This window comes from Nycticebus coucang, chromosome 14, assembly GCF_027406575.1.
Source record: "Nycticebus coucang isolate mNycCou1 chromosome 14, mNycCou1.pri, whole genome shotgun sequence".
Lineage (NCBI taxonomy): Eukaryota > Metazoa > Chordata > Mammalia > Primates > Lorisidae > Nycticebus > Nycticebus coucang.
The window spans coordinates 427,803-449,383 of NC_069793.1; the positions used below are offsets into that span (position 1 = coordinate 427,803).

Below are 21,581 nucleotides of genomic sequence, written 5' to 3' on the forward strand. Positions count from 1 at the left end.
CTGTCCTGAGGATTCCTGGGGACAGGAGTGTATTTCAATGGGCAGGGAGGGATACTCAGTACTTCCTAATGGGAGCTGGAACCTCAGGTCCTGATTTTCTTGCCACCTCCTTCCTGAGTTTCAGGATCCAAGGGTGTCCCATACCCCCATGCCCGGTCTGCTCTGGTCGCTGTGCCAGCCAATAGCCAGTATCCTGCCAGGATGTGCACTGCCCTGGGTGCCCCACCAGGAAGGGAAGACATGCTTTGCCCCACTCTCCTTCCCCACTTTTGTACACACTGGGTGGGAATCTGGGGACAAGACGGCCCCTGGGGAACCCAGGTAATGCTTGGCCTGGGCAGGGCACCATCTGCAGACCTGTAGGGTCCCGCTTACCTTCCAGCTCAGCCCCTTATCCGAACTCTTGCGGAGAATGGGGATCCTGAGACCAGGGGTGGGTCTAGGATGAGGTGAGAGAGGCACTAGGTGCCCCTGGCACACCCCGTTTGAGACTCACTGTGGCTCTGCTCACAATCCACCTTTGCTGAGCTCCACCTATGCTGGCAACAGGGAGCACGTGGTCACAGAGACTCCTCTCTGTGGCCTCTGCTGGGGAAACCAAGAGAAGTCCAGAGCTGGCAGCCAGAACTGGGCTTGTTGGAAAGGTTCATCTTGTTTTGAGGAGTGGGCTGACCTGGCAACACTAAACCGAATTCTAGGTAGATACGCAGGTCCCCACTCACCTCCCTGACAGACATGAGATCATTCCCTGCTATGCTGGGCTTACTGCTGATGGGGCCAGCAGAGCCAACAATGGAACAGAAACATCTCACCCACCTAGCAGGTGCTCTCCCCACTGCAGGAGGGTGGGGAAGGGGTAAAGGCTGAGACAGAACTGGGGTTAGGAAGCTTCTGCAAGTGGTTCTGGAGACCTTTGTGAGCAGAATACCAATGGGAGGGGGGCTAGTGAGGAAGGTCACAAGCCCTCCCTAAGGACCACCTCTTGGAAGAGGCTTGACATTCGAGTTCAGTTGATGCCAAGTCACCAGAGCTTGGTAAAACTTGGCAAATCTTAGCTGAAAGTCTCTGGGGGTTTGGGAGTCCCATCTAAGCCCCAGTAAATCACATCGTGTGGGAGGGACCCAGGCACTGCTCTGCTGTGGGTGAACAGTGTGCCTCAGGACAGCACATTTCAGTCCTTGCCCTGGGTACCTGTGAATATGCCCTTATTTGGAAATAGAGTCTTTGCAGGTGTTACCAGGTAATGGTGAGGTCAGGCTAGATTAAGGTGGCTCTGATCTAATGGCCATGTCCTCATAAGGTGAAGGAAGTTTGGGTGCGGGGCCTCGAGTGGCAAAAGGCCATGTAAAGACAGAGGCAAAGACTGAGCAGTTTGTGAACAAGCCAGAAGAAGAACGAGTGGTCTCCTGAAGAACTGCCACACCTGGTTCAGGCACGCTGGCTTTCAGGACTCTGACAATCCACTGTGCTTGTTTTACACTATGTAGTTTGTGGCCCTCTGTTACAGAGACTAATACAACCTCATCCTGAAAACTCAACTTGATCTTTTCTAAAGGTTGGGTCCACAAATAAAAGCCCTGAAGTGAAAGCCAATGTCTCATGGGGCGTGGGGCAGGCACAGCGTTTGAGCCTGACACATGATGAGCCTTCAGGACAGAGACATGAATGCAGAAAGTCTGGGAAGTCAGTACTGCCACCAGAGGCAGTGGGCCACTCACATGAACAAGGCAGCTTTCTGGGCACAGGGGCCAGGGCTCTTTGTGGACCTTGGCTGGTGGAGGGTTTGAGGGGGGTGCTATAGGTCACCTGGGGGAGGAAGTGGCTGGGAGAGCCCCACATGAACGGGGCAGCCAATAGCCCCAGAGATGGATGCTGGAGCCAGGGCAGACACCTCCCAGGAGGGCAGCTCTGGCCAGGAGACTTGGCTGCACCTATAAGTCAGGGGTGCTGAGGGTGCCCACCTGAAGGGTGCTGTGAGGCTGCCTCAGGTCGCACATATGCTCCAGCCTGCAGCGGAATTTGCCTAGGCGCAACACCCACTTACCCGTTGAGCCAAAGCCCCACAAGAAGAGGCAAGACTGAAGCCTGAGTGTCTCTGGAGGCCGCTCAGCCCTTCTGCTGCTGGACAGGAAGGACCACACCCCAGCCTGCTCCCACGGTGCCCACCTCAACTGTCTCAAGACAGTGCCCTCTGGGAGGCAGGTCATGGTGGGAAGATGGTGGGCTAGAGAGTGCCCCTGGATAAGCCCCCCAGGAGCTGGGTCTCCCTGTTGGATAATCACTCTCTGGGGATGAGTAAGGGAGCAGGTGCAGGAGGGCCACCTGGTGTCAGTGAAGGCTTGGAAGAGCTGCTGCCTCAGGAGGGGAGGCAGAGGACTGGCTTCCACAGGGCCTTCCCCAAATCAGACCTTCTTGCCACTAGGAGATAAAGCAACACTGACCCTTGAGGGTAGTTGGGACAGAAGGGCTGCCATGACCAGGCCAGCCCTCTCTGCTGCCCTGGCAGCCACTAGCAGCTCCCCTCAGCCTCACTCGGGAGTGTCCCAAGCACAAGAACCAGCTCATGAGGTGAGAGGGAGCCATTGTTCTGGGCCTTTTCAGCATAGGAGGACATGTGTCATGAGGCCGAGCCTGTGCCAAGGTCATGCAATGCAGGACAAGCAGGGATGACTTACTGGCTGTGTCCTTGCTGGCTGTTGGGGGAGGGCAGTGAGTGGCCCCAAGGGAAGGACAGACTCGTAGGCAGGGCCTGCATCTGGGAGTCAGCTATGTCCCCTAAAACCTGGCTGTCTGGCTGCGCTTGTCCTCCGCCCCACCGTGGAGACAGCTGCCTGGGGCAGAGGTCCCCAATCATTCCCCGCAGTGCAGCAGCCCTGGGACCACTAAAGCTGGGCAGAAGGAAGGCGTCATCACAAAGTGCCACTGACTGAGAGGTTTCAAAGAGCAGAACTGTATTGTCCCCAGTCCTGGAGGCTGGAAGTCTGATGTCTTCATTCCCCAGAGCTGGTTCTTTCTGCGAGAGGTGAGGGAAGGACGTGTTCAGGCCTCCCTCCTTGGCTCATATTGAAATGGCTATCTTCTGGGCAGCTCCTGTGGCTCAGTGGGTAGGGCGCTGACTCCATATACCAAGGTGGTGGGTTCGAACCCGGTCCTGGCCAAACTGCAACAAAAAATAGCCGGGCGTTGTGGCAGTTGCCTGTGGTCCCAGCTACTCAGGAGGCTGAGGCAAGAGAATCGCCGAAGGCCAAGAGTTGGAGGTTGCTGCGAGCTGTGACCACGCAGCACTCTACCTACCAAGGGTGACAGGGTGAGACTCTGTCTCAAAAAAAAAAAAAATTCAAAGAAAAAAGAAATGGCTATCTTCCCTCTTCCCTCTACACATGTGTGTCTACATTTCCCCTTTTTATAGGATCACCAGTCATAATTGGATCAGGGCCCACCAGACTCCATGACCTCATCTTAATGAAGGACATCTGTGAGGCCACATACTGAGGTCCTGGGGTTAGGGCACCAACACATCTTTTTGGAGGCATGATTTGGCTCCGACATCTAGCACCCCTTGTCCCTCTTGCTGGCTTTACTTTCCTCCAGAGTGCTTATGACTTTCCAATGTGTGGCATGTTCTATTAGCTTCTCCTGACTGTCCACTCCTACCCTAGTCTGCTGGGAAGGTTTTGTCTGTCTTATCTACCTCACCAGTGCCTAGTACACAGCTGGCTCCTGACAGTCATTTAGTCAAATGAATGCATGAATGAAAAGAAGAGAAGGCTACATGGAAACTCTGGTTGTACCTCTCTGCTAAAATAGTGAAATGAACCAAAGCAAAACTTTACTCCAGGGATGTCCAGGCCCAAAAGGTGCAGAGAAGGCACCCCCTCAATGATGCCCTTTTCACTCCTGCATCTTGTCTGCACAGGATTACTGCAAGTTGAAAGACATCATGAGATCAGCTTCTGCTGTTCTTCCAGACATGGCATCCTCAGTGGAGCAACAGTTGTTATCAGCTAATGATCAGGTAACTCCCTCCTCAATCCCAATAAGCAGAGGACCACCAGAGCAGTAACTCTCATATGAGAGCAGAGCACATCTCCACCACCTGGCCTCAGGGGGCACGTCAGTTCTACTGTTCTCTGCCACAATTTAGCCCATACAGATTTTGATTGTCTCATCATGTCATCATTCCATTATATGGATGATGTCATGCTAAATAATATATGTGCTTGCCAAAGGGATTTAGCCCATGAAAATGTAGGAGCCTAGCTGCCATTTTGGCGATCCAGTGGTCTGGGAGTATCAAGATGTTCTCTTCAAAGCAAAGGATCAATTGTTGCACCTTGAGCACCTCACCACTAGAAAAAAGACAGACACTTTTTTTTTTTTTTGTAGAGACAGGGTTCTCACTTTATGGCCCTCGGTAGAGTGCCATGGCCTCACACAGGTCACAGCAACCTCCAACTCCTGGGCTTAAGCGATTCTCTTGCCTCAGCCTCCCGAGTAGCTGGGACTAAAGGCGCCTGCCACAACGCCCGGCTATTTTTTGGTTGCAGTTTGGCCGGGGCTGGGTTTGAATGCGTCACCCTCGGTATATGGGGCTGGCGCCTTACCGACTGAGCCACAGGCGCCGCCCTGACAGACACATTTTGATGGATGTGTCATTTAGACAAGTGCCTTTAGTTTCAAGTGGAGACTGGAAAAAAATCATAATTTAATCTAGATTTTTTTGAATTAAAATAAGTACAGAGGTCAGAAGTTCAGAACTGCTGTGTTCCAGAGTTTGAATTGAACCCAAGTTCTTTCCATCTTTCTATGCCATCATGACCTGCCCCATGCTCTAAGATAGCTGCAAGAGCTTCAGCCTTCATTTTCCTCTTCTTGTCAGGAAGCAAGAGAGTGGGCAATGGTTGGGGAGGAAAGACAAGAGAGATTTCCTGGAAGACACCCAATGACTTCCACTTATATCTTCTTGTTTGCCACTCTGTCTGCATGGGAAGCTGGGTAAGAGTTTTTCATCTGGTAATTTTGCTCAGCATTCCATTACTAAGGAAGAAGAACAGGAGGAGGAAGGGGGAGGAGGACGGTGAGAAGAGAAGGCAGGAAAAGAAGAACATGGATGTAGACGAAGGCAGATAACTTGTCCTCTCTGACCAGTGCTGTTCTTAACAAGAGATCCAAGCGCATACAAGCTTCAAGTGTGCCCCAGACTGAGAAAAAGGGTGTGGTACAAGCAGGTCTATCACTTGTTACTTATGACTAAACAACAGGGATGCTTGCTGTGAGTCTGTAGGGAGTCCATGGCAAGCTCTAAAGAAGGGTGAGATAGGAGGGTCCTGGTGTGTTGAAGCATAGCCATATTCTCTCTTAAGTAATAAACTATTATTTGTTTTTTTTTGAGAGAGTCTCATTTTGTTGCCCTCGGTAGAGTGCTGTGCCATCATAGCTCACAGCAACCTGCAACTCTTGGGCTCAAGCGATTCTCTTGCCTCAGCCTCCCAAGTAGCTAGGATTATAGGCGCCTGCCACAACACTGGCTATTTTTAGAGGCGGGGTCTTGTTCTTGTTCAGGCTAATCTTGAACGCCTGAGCTCAGGCAATCCACTCGCCTTGGCCTCCCAGAGTGCTAGGATTACAGGTGTGACCGAGCCACTGCACCTGCTCTAAACTATGGTTCTTTGAGATCCAAGTTTTGGCTTGCCACTGGGCTCCAGACTATATGTAGACTATGGGACGTCACATCACATGTGACCTGAACTGCCCATTCTTGTCTGGGGAAAGTAAATCCACAAGGCAGGGTGTGTGCAGCAGTACACTGTCAAGGGAAAGCAGAATGTGTGAACACAGGAAGGTACATGGCAGACAAAGCACTCCTGACATGCTCAGTCATACCTCACTGCTTCCTTATCTTCAACCTACACCAGAGACCAAAGCAGAGATTCTTTTTTTTTTATTTTTTCTTTTTATTGTTGGGGATTCATTGAGGGTACAATAAGCCAGGTTACGCTGATTGCAATTGTTAGGTAAAGTCCCTCTTGCAATCATGTCTTGCCCCCATAAAGCGTGACACACACCAAGGCCCCACCCACCTCCCTCATTCCCTCTTTCTGTTTCCCCCCCATAACTGTAATTGTCATTAATTGTCCTCATATCAAAATTGAGTACATAGGATTCATGCTTCTCCATTCTTGTGATGCTTTACTAAGAATAATGTCTTCCACGTCCATCCAGGTTGATACGAAGGATATAAAGTCTCCATTTTTTTTAATGGCTGAATAGTATTCCATGGTATACATATACCACAGCTTGTTAATCCATTCCTGGGTTGGTGGGCATTTAGGCTGTTTCCACATTTTGGCGATTGTAAATTGAGCTGCAATAAACAGTCTAGTACAAGTGTCCTTATGATAAAAGGATTTCTTTCCTTCTGGGTAGATGCCCAGTAATGGGATTGCAGGATCAAATGGGAGATCTAGCTTGAGTGCTTTGAGGTTTCTCCATACTTCCTTCCAGAAAGGTTGTACTAGTTTGCAGTCCCACCAGCAGTGTAAAAGTGTTCCCTTCTCTCCACATCCATGCCAGCATCTGCAGTTTTGAGATTTTGTGATGTGGGCCATTCTCACTGGGGTTAGATGATATCTCAGGGTTGTTTTGATTTGCATTTCTCTAATATATAGAGATGATGAACATTTTTTCATGTGTTTGTTAGCCATTCGTCTGTCGTCTTTAGAGAAAGTTCTATTCATGTCTCTTGCCCATTGATATAAGGGATTGTTGGCTTTTTTCATGTGGATTAATTTGACTTCTCTGTAGATCCTAGTTATCAAGCTTTTGTCTGATTGAAAATATGCAAATATCCTTTCCCATTGTGTAGGTTGTCTCTTTGCTTTGGTTATTGTCTCCTTAGCTGTACAGAAGCTTTTCAGTTTAATGAAGTCCCATTTGTTTATTTTTGTTGTTGTTGCAATTGCCATGGCAGTCTTCTTCATGAAGTCTTTCCCCAGGCCAATATCTTCCAGTGTTTTTCCTATGCTTTCTTGGAGGATTTTTATTGTTTCATGCCTTAAGTTTAAGTCCTTTATCCATTTTGAATCAATTTTTGTGAGTGGGGAAAGGTGTGGGTCCAGTTTCAGTCTTTTACATGTAGACATCCAGTTCTCCCAACACCATTTATTGAATAGGGAGTCTTTCCCCCAAGGTATGTTCTTGTTTGGTTTATCAAAGATTAGGTGGTTGTAAAATGTTAGTTTCATTTCTTGGTTTTCAATTCGATTCCAAGTGTCTATGTCTCTGTTTTTGTGCCAGTACCATGCTGTCTTGAGCACTATGGCTTTGTAGTACAGACTAAAATCTGGTATGCTGATGCCCCCAGCTTTATTTTTGTTACAGAGAACTGCCTTAGCTATACGGGTTTTTTTCCGGTTCCATACAAAACGCAGAATCATTTTTTCCAAATCTTGAAAGTACAATGTTGGTATTTTGATAGAAATGGCATTGAATGGGTAGATTGCTTTGGGAAGTATAGACATTTTAACAATGTTGATTCTTCCCATCCATGAGCATGGTATGTTCTTCCATTTGTTAATATCCTCTGCTATTTCCTTTCTGAGGATTTCATAGTTTTCTTTATAGAGGTCCTTCACCTCCTTCGTTAGGTATATTCCTAGGTATTTCATTTTCTTTGAGACTATGGTGAAGGGAGTTGTGTCCTTAATTAGCTTCTCATCTTGACTGTTACTGGTGTACACAAAGGCTACTGACTTGTGGACATCGATTTTATATCCTGAAACATTACTGTATTTTTTGATGACTTCTAGGAGTCTTGTGGTTGAGTCTTTGGGGTTCTGTAAGTATAAGATCATGTCGTCAGCAAAGAGGGAGAGTTTGACCTCCTCTGCTCCCATTTGGATTCCCTTTATTTCCTTGTCTTGCCTAATTGTATTGGCTAGAACTTCCAGCACTACGTTGAATAGTAAAGGTGACAGAGGACAACCTTGTCTGGTTCCAGTTCTAAGAGGAAAAGCTTTGAGTTTTACTCCATTCAGTAAAATATTGGCTGTGGGTTTGTCATAGATAGCTTCAATCAGTTTTAGAAATGTGCCACCTATGCCTATACTCTTCAGTGTTCTAATTAGAAAAGGATGCTGGATTTTATCAAATGCTTTTTCTGCATCTATTGAGAGGATCATGTGATCTTTATTTTTGCCTCTGTTAATATGGTGGATAACGTTTATAGACTTGCGTATGTTAAACCAGCCTTGCATCCCTGATTCTTTTTTTTTTTTGGTAGAGACAGAGTCTTACTTTACCGCCTTCGGTAGAGTGCCATGATGTCACAGGACTCAACAGCAACCTCTAGCTCTTGGGCTTCAGCGATTCTCCTGCCTCAGCCTCCCGAGCAGCTGGGACTACAGGCGCCTGCCACAACGCCCGGCTATTTTTTGGTTGCAGTTTAGCCGGGGCTGGGTTTGAACCCACCACCCCCGGTATATGGGGCCTGTGCCCTACTCACTGAGCCACAGGCGCCATCCAAAGCAGAGATTCTTTTTTTTTTTTTTATTGTTGGAGATTCATTGAGGGTACAATAAGCCAGGTTACACTGATTGCAATTGTTAGGTAAAGTCCCTCTTGCAATCATGTCTTGCCCCCATAAAGTGTGACACACACCAAGGCCCCACCCCCCTCCCTCCATCCCTCTTTCTGCTTTTCCTCCCCCCCATAACCTTAATTGTCATTAATTGTCCTCATATCAAAACTGAGTACATAGGATTCATCAAAGCAGAGATTCTTATGACAGGTTTGGTAATATTATTATTCTCACTACACGAAAAAGGAAACTAGTCATGGAGATGTCCAACAACTTCTCCAAGTCAACAAGCTAGTAATTGGAGGGACTTCTGGCACACTTGGGGCAGGAAGGAATGTGGGTGGGATCTGGACAGTGCCTGTATTGCCTCCTAGGATACCCATGTCCAGGGGAACTGTTAATGGAAGATTAAGGCAGCCCAAGGCAGACAAGGTCACAAAGGATCATCCTTCTCAGGAGCAACAGGTTGGGTCACTCTGTCAGGTAAAGGGATGCTACCAGTTGGTGGGTAACTAGAAGCAGTGACCATGGGGCTAGGAGAAGGAAAGTCATCAACTGTGTACACACACGGCTGTAGAAGTGAAGACCCTAGCATCTCCTGTCTTTCTGAGATGTTAAGTGAGCTCTCCTTTTCTGTCTTTTGTCTGTCTTGTTTTAGCTCAGGTAGTTGTTGGTGGTCAAGCCTGTCCTGCAGCCCCATGAGCCTCATGCTCACAAGGAGTGGGAATCTCCCAGTATCCTGGCAGTTGCTCATAAGAGTGGGCTGGTTCCTCTGTGAGAACAGTTTCAAGTATTAAGGGTCAGCTGTATCCTGGGGACAACATGAATTGTGTGGGAGGAGGAACAGGCTGTGGCGGCAGTTTTATTCTCTGCCTTCTAAGTATCTGAACTTCAGGGACCTCAGTCTAGATGTCATCCACTCTAGAAGCTGCCAGCTTGCCTTCCCCGGTCAGCAGCCCTTTCCCGGGGTAGCATTTCAGGGGAGGGGCTCCTGGTGCCTGTGGTGGCAGCAGTGACCCTTTACCATCCCAGCTCTGTGGCTCACACATCAGGTGGGAAGAGGCTATTTCCATCAGCAGAAATTCCCACAGGGGTCTATGTTTCTCTGCCCAGGGCTGTGTAACAGCTTTTTTTTTTTTTTATTTCCCGAGCAGCTGGGACTACAGGCGCCCGCCACAACGCCCGGCTATTTTTTTGTTGCAGTTTGGCCAGGGCTGGGCTTGAACCCGCCACCCTCGGCACATGGGGCCAGCACCCCACTCACTGAGCCACAGATAACTCACTGTTACCTGTGTAACAGCTTTTTGAGGTCATCCACATCTCAAGCTCTTTTGTCTTTTTGGTCTTTGTTTTAGTCATGGGACTTCCTTTAGGAAGGAGTCCCAAGATGGCTCCTGGGCTGCTAGTCTCATGGCCAGGCAGAAGCAGACAACTCCCAACACTTGTCATCCATTAGGGAAGGGAAGCTTCCACAGCTGACAACCACAACACAGGCTCCTGAGGCTGCCGGTCTTGGCTCTGGGGTAAGGCGGAACAGAAGGGGCTCATGCGAAGCCACAGTGATCATTCCCAGATGCAACGTCTCACAAGTCTTCCATTTTTCTCTGAGCTACCCAGTGTCTATTAACAAATTATTTTTCATCCTAAACCTTTTCTGTTGATGGCAACTGAGAATCCTACTTGAGCTTCAGGAGCTAGAGAGAGAGGTGGCAGGAGGGGACCTGGGTTGAGGAGGGCATTGGAGGGGCTTCTCTGAGAGAGAGGAGTGGCCGCTTCCCCTGGCTGAGGACTGGACAGCCGACAGAGCGGACTCTGGAGTGGGTAAGGTCAACTGGCCTGAAGCTGTCATCTGTCCGATGCCCAGTGGCTATGTCCCCCACCACAGGACATCTCTGTGGGTGAGGCTCGCTCCACTCTGGCTCCTGCTTCTTCAGGCAGCTTTCCGGGAGAATGGGGAATCTAGCCCTTTGACAAGCTGTCATTGAGAACCCTGCGGGCCAGGCCATGGGACAAAGTAGAACAGATGCCCAGGGGCACGTGGGAGGCGAGTCAGGATGGGGGGACAGCCTGTGGACAAAGAGGACAGTCCAGGGCGCAGAGGGTACAGTCTGGGAACGTGGTGGAGAAAATCTGGGGCTACAGTGGACAGACAGGCTGGGCGGCGAAGGGGACAGTCCGGGCGCGTGGGAAGGGACAGTGTCCAGGGCGGCGAAGGGGACAGTCTGGGCGCGTGGAAGGGACAGTGTCCAGGGGAGGGAAGAAAGAGTATGGGGTGCGGCGGACCGTCCCGGGCGCCTCCCCACAGGGTACGGCGCGAGGCGCGGGCTGGAGAGGGCTGAGGGAACCGCGGGGGCCGCCGGGACTACGCGTCCCAGCAAGCCGCGCGCTGCGCGTCACTTCCGACGGCGTCGGGCGGCGCGCGTGTGGGAGCGAGCGAGTGAGTGAGTGTTTACTTCCGGCCGCCGGGCTGAGGCCAAGCTAGTCGGGCGGCGGGCGCGGCGGCCCGGCGCAGCCATGGACTGGCTCATGGGGTGAGTCCGGCGGGTGGGGCGGGCGTTCGCTGCGGGCAGCCCGGGCCACTGGCGTCAGCGCGGGCTGCGGCCGAAGGCGCGCTGGGTTCCGGGCTCACTCCGGCTGGAGGCGGGCCGGGCCGGCGCCGCGCGTCCGGGGGTCAGGGCCCGCGACCCTGCGCCGCCCGGGCTGAGCTGCTTGCTCCAGTTGCTGCGGGGAACTTGTTTGTGGAAAAAACAACTTGCGAAGCCGGCAAAACGCAGCTCTTTTCAAAAAAAGAGAAAAGTGAAGGACCGCAACTTCTCTGAGACGTCAGCCGGGTGTCGGGGAAGGGGCAGAGCGGGGCCGGCTGGCCGGGCGTGGCAGGGCAGCGTCGCGCGAGGCGCGGGTCTCGCTGCTGAGCGACTGCCGTGGCGGCCGCGCTGGAGGGTGGAGTAGGAAGGAAGCCGGGAAACTGCTGGCGCGTCGGGAGCGGAGCCGGGCTTCTCGCTGCCGTCTGCTTTGTATGTAGCTTGCGGGGAATTAGAGGAACAAGGCAAACAGGTAAAACGTCGTCACGTTGCCTGCAGAAAGTTATTCTGGGTAAAATGATTAAAAAAAATTTTTTTTACTGTTTTCCTTTTAAGAAACAAGAGGGCAGGCACTTTTCATCCGGTGGCATGGGCCCGGTCTGTCTACACCTGCCTCTACCTGGACCCGGAGCAACCTCTGGAGTCAGGTTGCTCATTCTAGAGCCCTGGGGGTGGGAGCGGGAGCTCTGCCGCTGTTTAGATGCTGCAGTCCAGCAAGGGAGGCGAAAGGCTTTATGGACGTTGTTTCTGTCTCTCAGGTCCGTGGTGAATATACGGCAGGGCTGTGGTTGGTGCCATAAGAGAGACCGAGGCGATAGATCAAAATTTTTCTCACCTTCAGATCTCATGGAATCCAGGGAAGGGGAAGGCCAGTCAAAAGGCCGAAGAGGTGCTGAGTGCGGCAGGGGTGGGCGTGGAGCCAGGACAGCGTTTAGGGTGCAGGGGACCTGCCACGCATGGGAGGGCTCATCTGGTCTCTTTAGAGCCAGCGCTGCCATCCCAGCCCTCTGCTTCTTACCTGTGTGCCTTTGGGTGGCTACTCACCTCTAAAAATCACCTGTAAGATGGAAATTGTACCACTGGCTGTGAAAGGGTAACTGAAGTAGTCTTGGCACTGTGCTTGGCATGTGGTAAATGTTGGTTACTTTGAGTATGGACAGGTGTTTTGTAACAGGCCGCTAAAACACACGGGCCCTGAGAGTTTAGGGCACACAGCTGTGTTTGCTTTCTTTGATTCATACACACCTGTTTTGTGTATTTATTGGGAGAGACTGCATCACAAGCAACCTGACCCCCTTGTGAGCCTGTTCTGAAGAAGTAGATTTCTTGATCCCGTGAGTTGAATTCACAGGGCTTTGTGTCAGGAGGACCAGCCTGATCACCTGGGGTTTTGAAGACACAGCAGATCACATTTTGCCTCTGGTTATTACTGTATTAGCATATTCATAAGTAGTAGCAGGTACTTTGTGCTTGAAAACTGACCATCAGTCAGTCTTCATAAACCGACTGAGGCTATAGACCTTGCTATCATCATTGTGAATATTCAGACATTAACTGCAATTAGGTTTCTGAGCAACTAATTCTTGTGACCCTGGTGAGGACTTAGGGAACCAAGTAGCCCCCAGGGAAGGGGCAGTGGATCAACCGTCTCATGGGCCTCAGGCTGGGGGAACAGTCCAGGTGCTAGAGGAATGCAGATGGGACCCTTGGAGCTGCTGCCTCTTGAGGCACTGGGAAGTGGAGCTTTTGTTGCCACCTGGCTGTAAAAATACACTGTTCCAAAAGTGTGACAGAGATTTTTTTTTTTTTTTTAGAGTCTCACTTTATTGCCCGTGGTGAGTGCCATGACGTCACACAGCTCACAGCAACCTCCAGCTCTTGGGCTTGGGCGATTCTCTTGCCTCAGCCTCCCGAGTAGCTGGGACTACATGCACCCGCCACAGTGCCCGGCTATTTTTTTGTTGCAGTTTGGCTGGGGTGGAGTTTGAACCCGCTACCCTCGGTATACGGGGCTGGCGCCCTACTCACTGAGCCACAGGTGCCGCCCGTGACAGAGATTTTTAAAGAGGGCTTAGGATGGAGTGTGATTATCTTTGCATATGTGTTTTCTTTTTTCTTCTTTTTCAGTCCCATTTACCTTGACTTGAATGCATGTGTGTTTTTAAATTTAGTGGGTTGCATGTTGGATTTGTGAATCATGGATTCTTTAGCAGTTTCTTAAATATGTGCATCCTGTTTTAAGTGGCTGGTATGGCCAGGGGTTCACCTGTCCTCCTTCCCTTATGCCCATTTCACTTGTTTATTGTGCATGTGTAAAGGTGGGAAGATGTGAATGGTGCAGAGGAAGTGAGCCATACAGACCCCCACGTCTCTCCTAGTCTGGCCTACTGCTCCTGGCCTGGTGGGAGCCACACCCTGCAAAGGGGTCTGTGGTGAGGAAGGAGCCTGCCCTGCCTGAGCAACTTTCCTGTGCTCAGGACTAGGGGTTTAGTTGGCTTTTAATCCTTTTAACTAAGTTTTAGTCTGGAATTGGGGAAAATGTGTTATTTTTGACTACTAGCTGATACTTTTATTCATACCATTCAATGACAATCAGGTGGTTAGTCTGGAGTTCAGTCTTCTACATTTTAAAAGATTTTTTTTTTTTTTTTTGAGACAGAGTCTCATTATATCGCCCTTGGTAGAGTACTCTGGCATCACAGCTCACAGCAACTTCAAACTCTTGGGCTTAAGCAGTTCTCTTGCCTCAGCCTCCCAAGTAGCTGGGACTGCAGGTGCCCACCACAATGCCTGGCTATTTTTTTGGTTGTAGTTGTCATTGTTGTTTGGCAGGCTTGGGCTGGATTTGAACCCGCCAGCTCTGGTTTATGTGGCTGGCGCCCTAGCCGCTGAGGTATAGGCACTGAGCCTTAAAAGTTTTGTTTTTCATTTTTTTTTAAAAGTGTTTCTTTGAATTAGTTCATCTCAGGGGACAAAGTATGGACTCAACTGAGCAGCAAAAAGTGCTCACTGCCTTTTCTTCCAATCTTAATAGATGTGCTGGTGAAAACCCTCATCCCTGGGAGAAGAGCTGAGAGCAGGGTCTGAGCAGTCTGGCTTCTGCTCCTGACGAAGTGGGGGAGGCTCTTCAGGGCACCCTGCTGGGCAGAGCCGGCACATTGAGGGTATGGTGAGCAATGCGGGGCTTCTCTGGAGGTGGTTTGCAGGCAGGTCCAACTGCCCTCTCTTTCCTGTGTGTTCCCTCTGCCTGGTATTGTCTGAGCTTGCTATGAAGTAGTGGTAAAGTTAAATGTTTCTTTTTTTTCTTACAAAGAGCAATTTATAGTTTGAAAAGGGTTTGTACTTACAGTCAAGCTCTATTCCATTCTGGACAGCTGATGACAAGGCGTCGCCTTTTCCCACTGAGTAGTAAGCTAGCTACTGCATGAGCTATAGGAGACCTGGTGGAGTCTAGACAAGGGAGGAGCTTTACCACAGCATTTGGAAGTATGGGAGAAACTTTTGTCTTATCCACCACTGGCAGTTACAAATACCACCACTGGCAGTTACAAATACCACCACTGGGTATTTGTCAGCAGAAGATAACGAGTCTAAGTTTTTACCCAATAAAAAGCACAATCAAGAAGCTTCTGAGCATTTGGCAATGCAGGGGAGGAGACACACTCCTCCCCCTTCCAACTCCCCTTTTGGGGCCCACCAGGTGAAGTTTACAGGGACAACTGGCTGTCTACCCTCCTCTAGGCAGCCTCCCCAGCCTGTGCCCAGCCAGGGCGGAGCAGGCCCCTTCCTGGAGCCTTGTGCTCTTCTCTTGGAGGCTGCACAGTGCTTTGACACCAGCACCAAGTAGCAGGTGAGGTGTAGTTAGAGATTTCTGGCTCTGGCAAAAGAAGGTGAAAGTGCAGTGTCATGATTTTATAGAGTGCAGCAGAAGTGGAAGACAGTCTCCAGGTCAGCTGCCAAGTATGGCTAGAGTCTTTTAGGTGTCTCCCCCTCTGAAGGAGAGAGAATCCTGTGTGCACTTAGCTGTATGTTGGTGGCTTTATTTTTCTCTTTGCTTCATGAGAGGATGTCAGTGGTGTTTACAATGGGATTTGACTGGGGGGCACCCAGACTGAATTGGCTTAAGTTTCTAGGCTTTTTTTTTTTTTTTTTTTTGTAGAGACAGAGTCTCACTTTATGGCCCTCGGTAAAGTGCCGTGGCATCACAGCTCACAGCAACCTCCAACTCCTGGGCTTAAGTGATTCTCTTGCCTCAGCCTCCCAAGTAGCTGGGACTACAGGCACCCGCCACAACGCCCGGCTATTTTTTAGTTGCAGTTCAGCCAGGGCCAGGTTTGAACTCGCCACCCTTGGTATATGGGGCCGACACCTTACCGATTGAGCCACAGGCGCCACCCTAGGCTTTTATTTTATTTTATTTTATTTTATTTTATTTTGTAGAGACAGAGTCTCACTTTATGGCCCTCAGTAGAGTGCCATGGCCTCACACAGCTCACAGCAACCTCCAACTCCTGGGCTTAAGCGATTCTCTTGCCTCAGCCTCCCGAGTAGTTGGGACTACAGGCACCCGCCACAACGCCCGGCTATTTTTTTGTTGCAGTTTGGCCGGGGCTGGGTTTGAACCCGTCACCCTCAGTATATGGGGCTGGCGCCTTACCGACTGAGCCACAGGTGCCGCCCAGGCATTTATTTTTTTAACAGCCTCTTGGAGGTGTAATCTACATACCAGAAAATTAACTTGTTTTAAGTGTACAATTAAATAATTTTTAGTAAAATTATAGGGTCGTATAGCCATCACCACAGTTTAATTTTAGAACATTACCATCATTCCCCAAAGAAACCTCCTGTCCACTGGCAGTCACTTGCTGTCCCCACCCCCAGCCAGAGGCAGCCACTCACCTGCTTTCTGCCCATACAGATTTACTGATTCTTCTAAAGAGAATCCCACTCTGTGGTCTTTTGTGGCTGGTTCAAGTAGTGTAGTATTTTCGAAGTTCATCCACATTGTTGTGTGTCAGTGGTTCCATCCTTATTGCAAATGAGATTCCATTGAGTGGACATGGTCAGGTTTTGCTTATCCTTATACCAGTGATGGAATTTGGGTGTGTCCATTTTTTGATGCCGTGAACAGGCCTTTTACGGCAGTGAGCTGGACCCTTCTTCATCCAGGGCTTCAGGTCTGACTGAGCTCCTGGGCTGCCTTGTACCTGGTCCTGTGCTGGGTCCCCAGAGGGAGAAGCAACAGGTTCTCAGGCTGGTGGAGGGGCAGTGGAGGAGGCTGTGAGAGCATGGATGTGCATGTGTAGAGCTAGAGCGTGTGGGAAGGAGGACAGTGTGTGGAGGCATGAGGCGTGAGCATGAAAGCTGTCTTGTTATGTCGACACCTCCAGCCACAGCCCCCCTCCTTGCTGTGTTTTCAGGAACAGCCTTTTGGCATCAGGGCTCCATCCAGGGGAGCTCTGGGTGCTGGACTTACAGAGGTGTTTGCCTGGGGATGCCCTTGTGTCCAGATTCTCTTTAGAAAAAACAGTGGTCACGACCACAGGACCCCCTCCTGTATACCCTCTGCAACACAGTTTTTCCTGCTTGGTCTGCTGGAACCCTCCCGCAGAGTGTTCTCAGAGCTGGTGGGGACTGTCTGTTGTTCTCTCACTCTAGGTGCCTGGTCAGGGCTGGCACTTGGCAGGGCCGTCTTTGCCCTCTCCAGTGCCTGTGTACCCTCCTCAGTGGTGCTAGCTTCCATTCTTTGTCCCAAAGTTGCCCCCAGCCTGCCTTTCCTCACTAAGGCCAGGCCCAGGTCCGGGTCCTGGGAAAGCCACCCACACTGGGAACTGCCTCCCATATCCTGTTATCGAGAACTTCCAGGGGCTTGGGAGGGGCACTCTTGGGACAAGGAGGCTGTGGCCTGCTGTCAGACCTCCTCTTGGGAGGAAGCCATGGTCTCTGCTGTGGTCACACATCTCTGTGGGGGGTGTTGGGCCCACCCTGTGGATGTACCCATGCTGATGCCCCTGACATCTCAGCACTTCCTGCCTGTCTGTACAGTGGTGTGGACGCTTAGAAACACCTTGGCCCCCTTCCTTGTGTCTGTGGTAGATGTGCTCCTGGAAGGATCGTGTGTCCACTTGTCCACTGGCTCCCTAGGCCTTGGGTTAGGCACACTTGCCTGAACCCGCCCCATGCTGAGGGAGGCAGCAGCTCCCACTGCCACTTCTGTGAGCGCCACTGAGTGCTGGCTGTAGGCACAGGTGGAAGGTCTTGTTTCTGGGTGGTGATGTCTGCCTGCCCAGCCTCTTGCCTGTGCCAGACCTGTTCGGAAGGGAGGGGTGTGTGCTGTCCTGTCTGTCTTGGCAGGGCACCTCCCATTCTCTGCCTTCATTGTGTTTGCTTTCCTTTCTGCATGGGACTTCTTATGGCTGGGGACAACTGGGGTGTTCAGCGCAGCTCCACAGGACAGTGTCTGGGGGCATGGAAGTAGGAACAATTGAGACAAATATAAAATGTGCATGCCTGACGGAAAAGAATGAGATGGCTGGTGGGGCATGCAGGCTGTGTGTAGTCTGTGGTGTAGATCATGGCCACATTCGTGTTGTTTGGCCTCCCTTTGCTGTGGTGTGCAGTTGCTGGGTCGGGAGCATTCACTCAGCCATCCCTGCCGTTGTCTGAGCAGACTTCCCTGGTGTAACATGGTGATAGGGTTAGTGCCACAGCCCGTATTTTGTCTGCTGCTTGGGTGGTGGTGGTTTTGGTCACTGTTAATTGAGGTTTTTGGTGTGGTAGGGAGGCAGGAGCTCCCACACATGCACACAGCTTCTGCCCCCAAAGCAGGCCTAGCTGGAAGGCAGGAGAGTAGCCTGAGCTCCTTTCCTTTTGCCTATGACCTTTTCAGGGGCAGGATTTTTCTTTCAGGCACCCTTTCCACAGCACACCCCCCCACCTCCCCCTCTGCAAGCCCTGGTCCTGGGCAAGCCCTAGGCTGGCAGACACAGTCCCTAGGGTGCAGCTGTGGTGGCCCTCGGGCTGTTGTCTGGCTGCACCTGCTGGAGTTCTGAGCTCTGGCTTTACTGGGATTTGTCCCCAGTCCTTGGAATTCCTGACAGTGCCAGGTGACCCTGAGGATGTCTGAACCTGGGACTGGGCCTGGGTGTGAGCCCCAGAGCATAAGATGAGCTTGGGTTGAAAGTTTCTGGCGGGCGCCTGTGTTGGGCCTGTTGTGCTCAGCCCTGGTTGGGTCCGTGTTGGGTATGGTGTGGCTGCCTATGCCCTTTCTCTCCTCTGTCTGCCCTCCTGTTCTGTAGCCTGCTCTTTTGGTGCTACACGACAGGAGGCGGTTTGTCATAGCAGTGGGGTCATGAAGCACAAGGTGTGGACCAGGGGCTCTGGGTGGAGTCAGGTGCCCACTGGAGGCCCATGAAGTGGGGGCCCCCATGTGTGGCCCTGTTCTGGGCAGTCAGGGTCACAGTGTGGACAGATGTCATCGGCAGCTCCCAGCTGCTGACAGGATGAGAGTAAGGAAGCCCAGGATGTGGCGGTTGGAGGCACAGAGTTTGGAGGAGCCGTTCTAACTGGGGCTCTTGGAGAAAATGCTGTTTAGTGAGGCCTTGAGCTGGGAGGGAGGGCCACCTTGCTGGTGGCTTCTGGGCAGGAGAGCTGCTTGCTTCCTCCCTTCTCATAACTGAGGACTTCTGGGCTAAATTCAATTATTTCCCGTTTGAATTTTAGTCTTTATCAGTTTTTGTTTTAGAAAATGTTTTAGATACAGGGTCTCTTTCTGTTTCCTAGGCTGGAGTGCAGTGGCTTCATTGCAGCTTCAACCCCTGGGCTCAAGCATTCCCCCTGCTTCAGCCTCCCAAGTAGGTGGGACTAAAGGTGCCCACCACACCTGGCTAATTTTGTATTTTTTTTTGTAGAGACAGAGTCTCACTTTATCACCCTCGGTAGAGTGCTGTGGCATCATAGCTCACAGCAACCTCCAGTTCCTGGGCTTAGGTGATTCTCTTGCTTCAGGCTCCCAAGTAGCTGGGACTACAGGTGCCCGCCACAACATCCGGCTATTTTTTTTTTGTTGTTGTTGCAGTTCGGCCAGGGCCGGGTTTGAACCCGCTACCCTTGGTATATGGGACTGGCGCCCCACTCACTGAGCCACAGGCGCTGCCCTAATTTTGTATTATTATTATTATTATTATTATTTTTTTTTTTTTTTGTAGAGACAGAATCTCATTTTATTGCCCTCAATAGAGTGCCTTGGCGTCACACAGCTCACAGCAACCTCCAACTCCTGGGCTTAGGCGATTCTCTTGCCTCAGCCTCCTGAGTAGCTGGGACTACAGGCCCCCACCACAATGCCCGGCTATTTTTGTTTTGTTTTGTTTTGCAGTTTTTGGCTGCGACCCAGTTTGAACCTGCCACCTCCAGTATATGGGGCTGGTGCCCTACTCCTTTGAGCCACAGGCGCTATTCCCCGGCTATTTTTTTGTTGCAGTTTGGCCAGGGTTGGGTTTGAACCCACCACCCTCAGTATATGGGGCTGGTGCCCTACCTACTGAGCCATAGGTGCCACCCTAATTTTGTATTTTTTTAAATTAAATTCCATTTTTGTTTTGAGACAAAGTCTCACTATGTCACCCTGGGTAGAGTACTGTGGCGTCATAGCTAACAGCAACCTCATACTCCTAGGCTTAAGTGATTCACCTTCCTCATCCTCCTGTAGTGCTGGGACTGCAGGTGTGAGCCACCATGCCTGGCCATATGCCTATTGTTCTTTTATGAAAAAATCCCTTTGCCATTGAAGGTGGAGTGATGCCTTGGTTTTGCCCACGTTTCTTTGTGGGGCAGGTGCACTGGGCGTCCCATGTGCCAGGTGGGCAGCTTTCTCCGGTCAGTCACCTGTCCGCTGGTCTGAATCATGTTGGCTGTCTCTGTGCTGGCACCAGTTCTCTGTACTCTGGACATCTTGACCCTGAGTGCAGGCAGTGCTGGGCTATGAACCAGACAGGCTCTGCAGGCTGTTCGGAAGTTGGATGTGTACGTCAGTTGGAACGGGTGTGTTAACCTATTACCTGTAACACTCTCTGTTTGTAAGTGTGAATTGTACAAGTTGGATGGATGACTGTAACTTGGGGTTTGCTTGTATGTATTTAGGATTTGGAGCTTGTTCTTGAAGAGATACTGAAACTCAGACAGGAGTTAGGGAGGTGCTACAGACTGGGGGTGTCTCCACTGTGCCCCTTCCTGGGGGTAGAGGGTGTGTGCACCAGGAGCCAGGCCGGATGACAGCATTGAAGGGGAACTGGGGAGTCGGTAGGGGTCAAGTCAGGAGGCAAGAAGCAGTGGCCCTGGGGACCATGCGGCAGGGGCTGGGCTTCCTGTTCCTCCCGGTTGGTGCTTGAAGGCTGTTCTTTCCATCCTCCTGTTTCCTTTAAAAACCTTGACTCCCCTGTCCAGGCAAGTTGCTGGATCCATGTTCCTTTTAGTTTCTCCATTAGGAGGTTGTTGAGGCTGGGCACACTGGACTGTGCAGAGGCCTTCAGGGGCCCATGGCAGGAGAAGGCAGTGGGGCTGGGGGCAGGGCAGAGCAGAGGGCCCAGACAGGGCCTCTCTGGGGAATGCTGTTCTCTGAGACAGTGTGGTGGGGTTGGGGAGTTTGGGAGGCCCTGGCTGAAGTCTGGATCCCTGGTGGAACCCAGGTAGATACTTTAGTTGCAGGCTCTGCATAGCCCAGATAAGGTGACCGTGGTTAATTCTGACTGGTGGTTCCCACCCTCTATGCTACTGGCCATTCCTGGTCATTGTCCCGCTGTGCCTACTCCCATCACCCGACCAAGGGGAAGGGCCATCTCTTTCCAGCTCTGTCCTCATCCTTCTCTTCCTGCTGGAGGTGATGGTCAGACAAGAAAGTGTTTGAAGGACTTAAGAGTGAGGTCAAGGTGCTCTCCTGGAGACTGCTGCTGTTACCAGGAGGCTTAGAGACTCTTGGTAATTGAAATCTGTATTTTCAAGTACGTCTGTTGTTCCCCTGGGAAGTCCTCCTGCGTTTTGGCTGAGGAAGTGCAGGGCCAAGGTGAAATCTGTTGAGAGTTCCTGGCATTTATAATTCATGTGAAAATAAGTGTTGTGTGGCTGTGACCTTGTGGCAACAGTTTGCTGATGCTGAAGGACCTTCAGCCCCAGGTGTGCGCTGACTTCTTGGTGGGACTGACAGTGTTTTAGGGGTGGGGCACTGTACCCTCCTGGGGTGCTCTGTCCTCTGTGTTATCTTCTCATCAGACACTCCAGGTTTATGTAGAGCATTCTTGGGGTGCTGCCCACTGTGAACTCCCTTATGTGAACTCCCATGGCATTTGCCGCCCATGCAGGCCATGAGGGCTAGGCTCAGACTGGTGTCCCCCAGGTGCAAGTAAGGCTGGAGGGCCTGACAGATG

General features: G+C 51.0%; 1 protein-coding gene across 1 annotated transcript in view; it reads left to right on the forward strand.

The window, feature by feature from the left end:
- The first annotated feature begins 11,003 nt into the window (after positions 1 to 11,003).
- The window catches only part of MOB2 (MOB kinase activator 2), a 46,622-nt gene continuing 36,044 nt past the window's right edge, over positions 11,004 to 21,581 (forward strand). Inside the window, exon 1 of the mRNA XM_053561254.1 lies at positions 11,004 to 11,109. Coding sequence (XP_053417229.1) covers positions 11,093 to 11,109 — 17 coding nt within the window. The 5' untranslated portion in view covers positions 11,004 to 11,092. The remainder of the gene's footprint in view (positions 11,110 to 21,581) is intronic.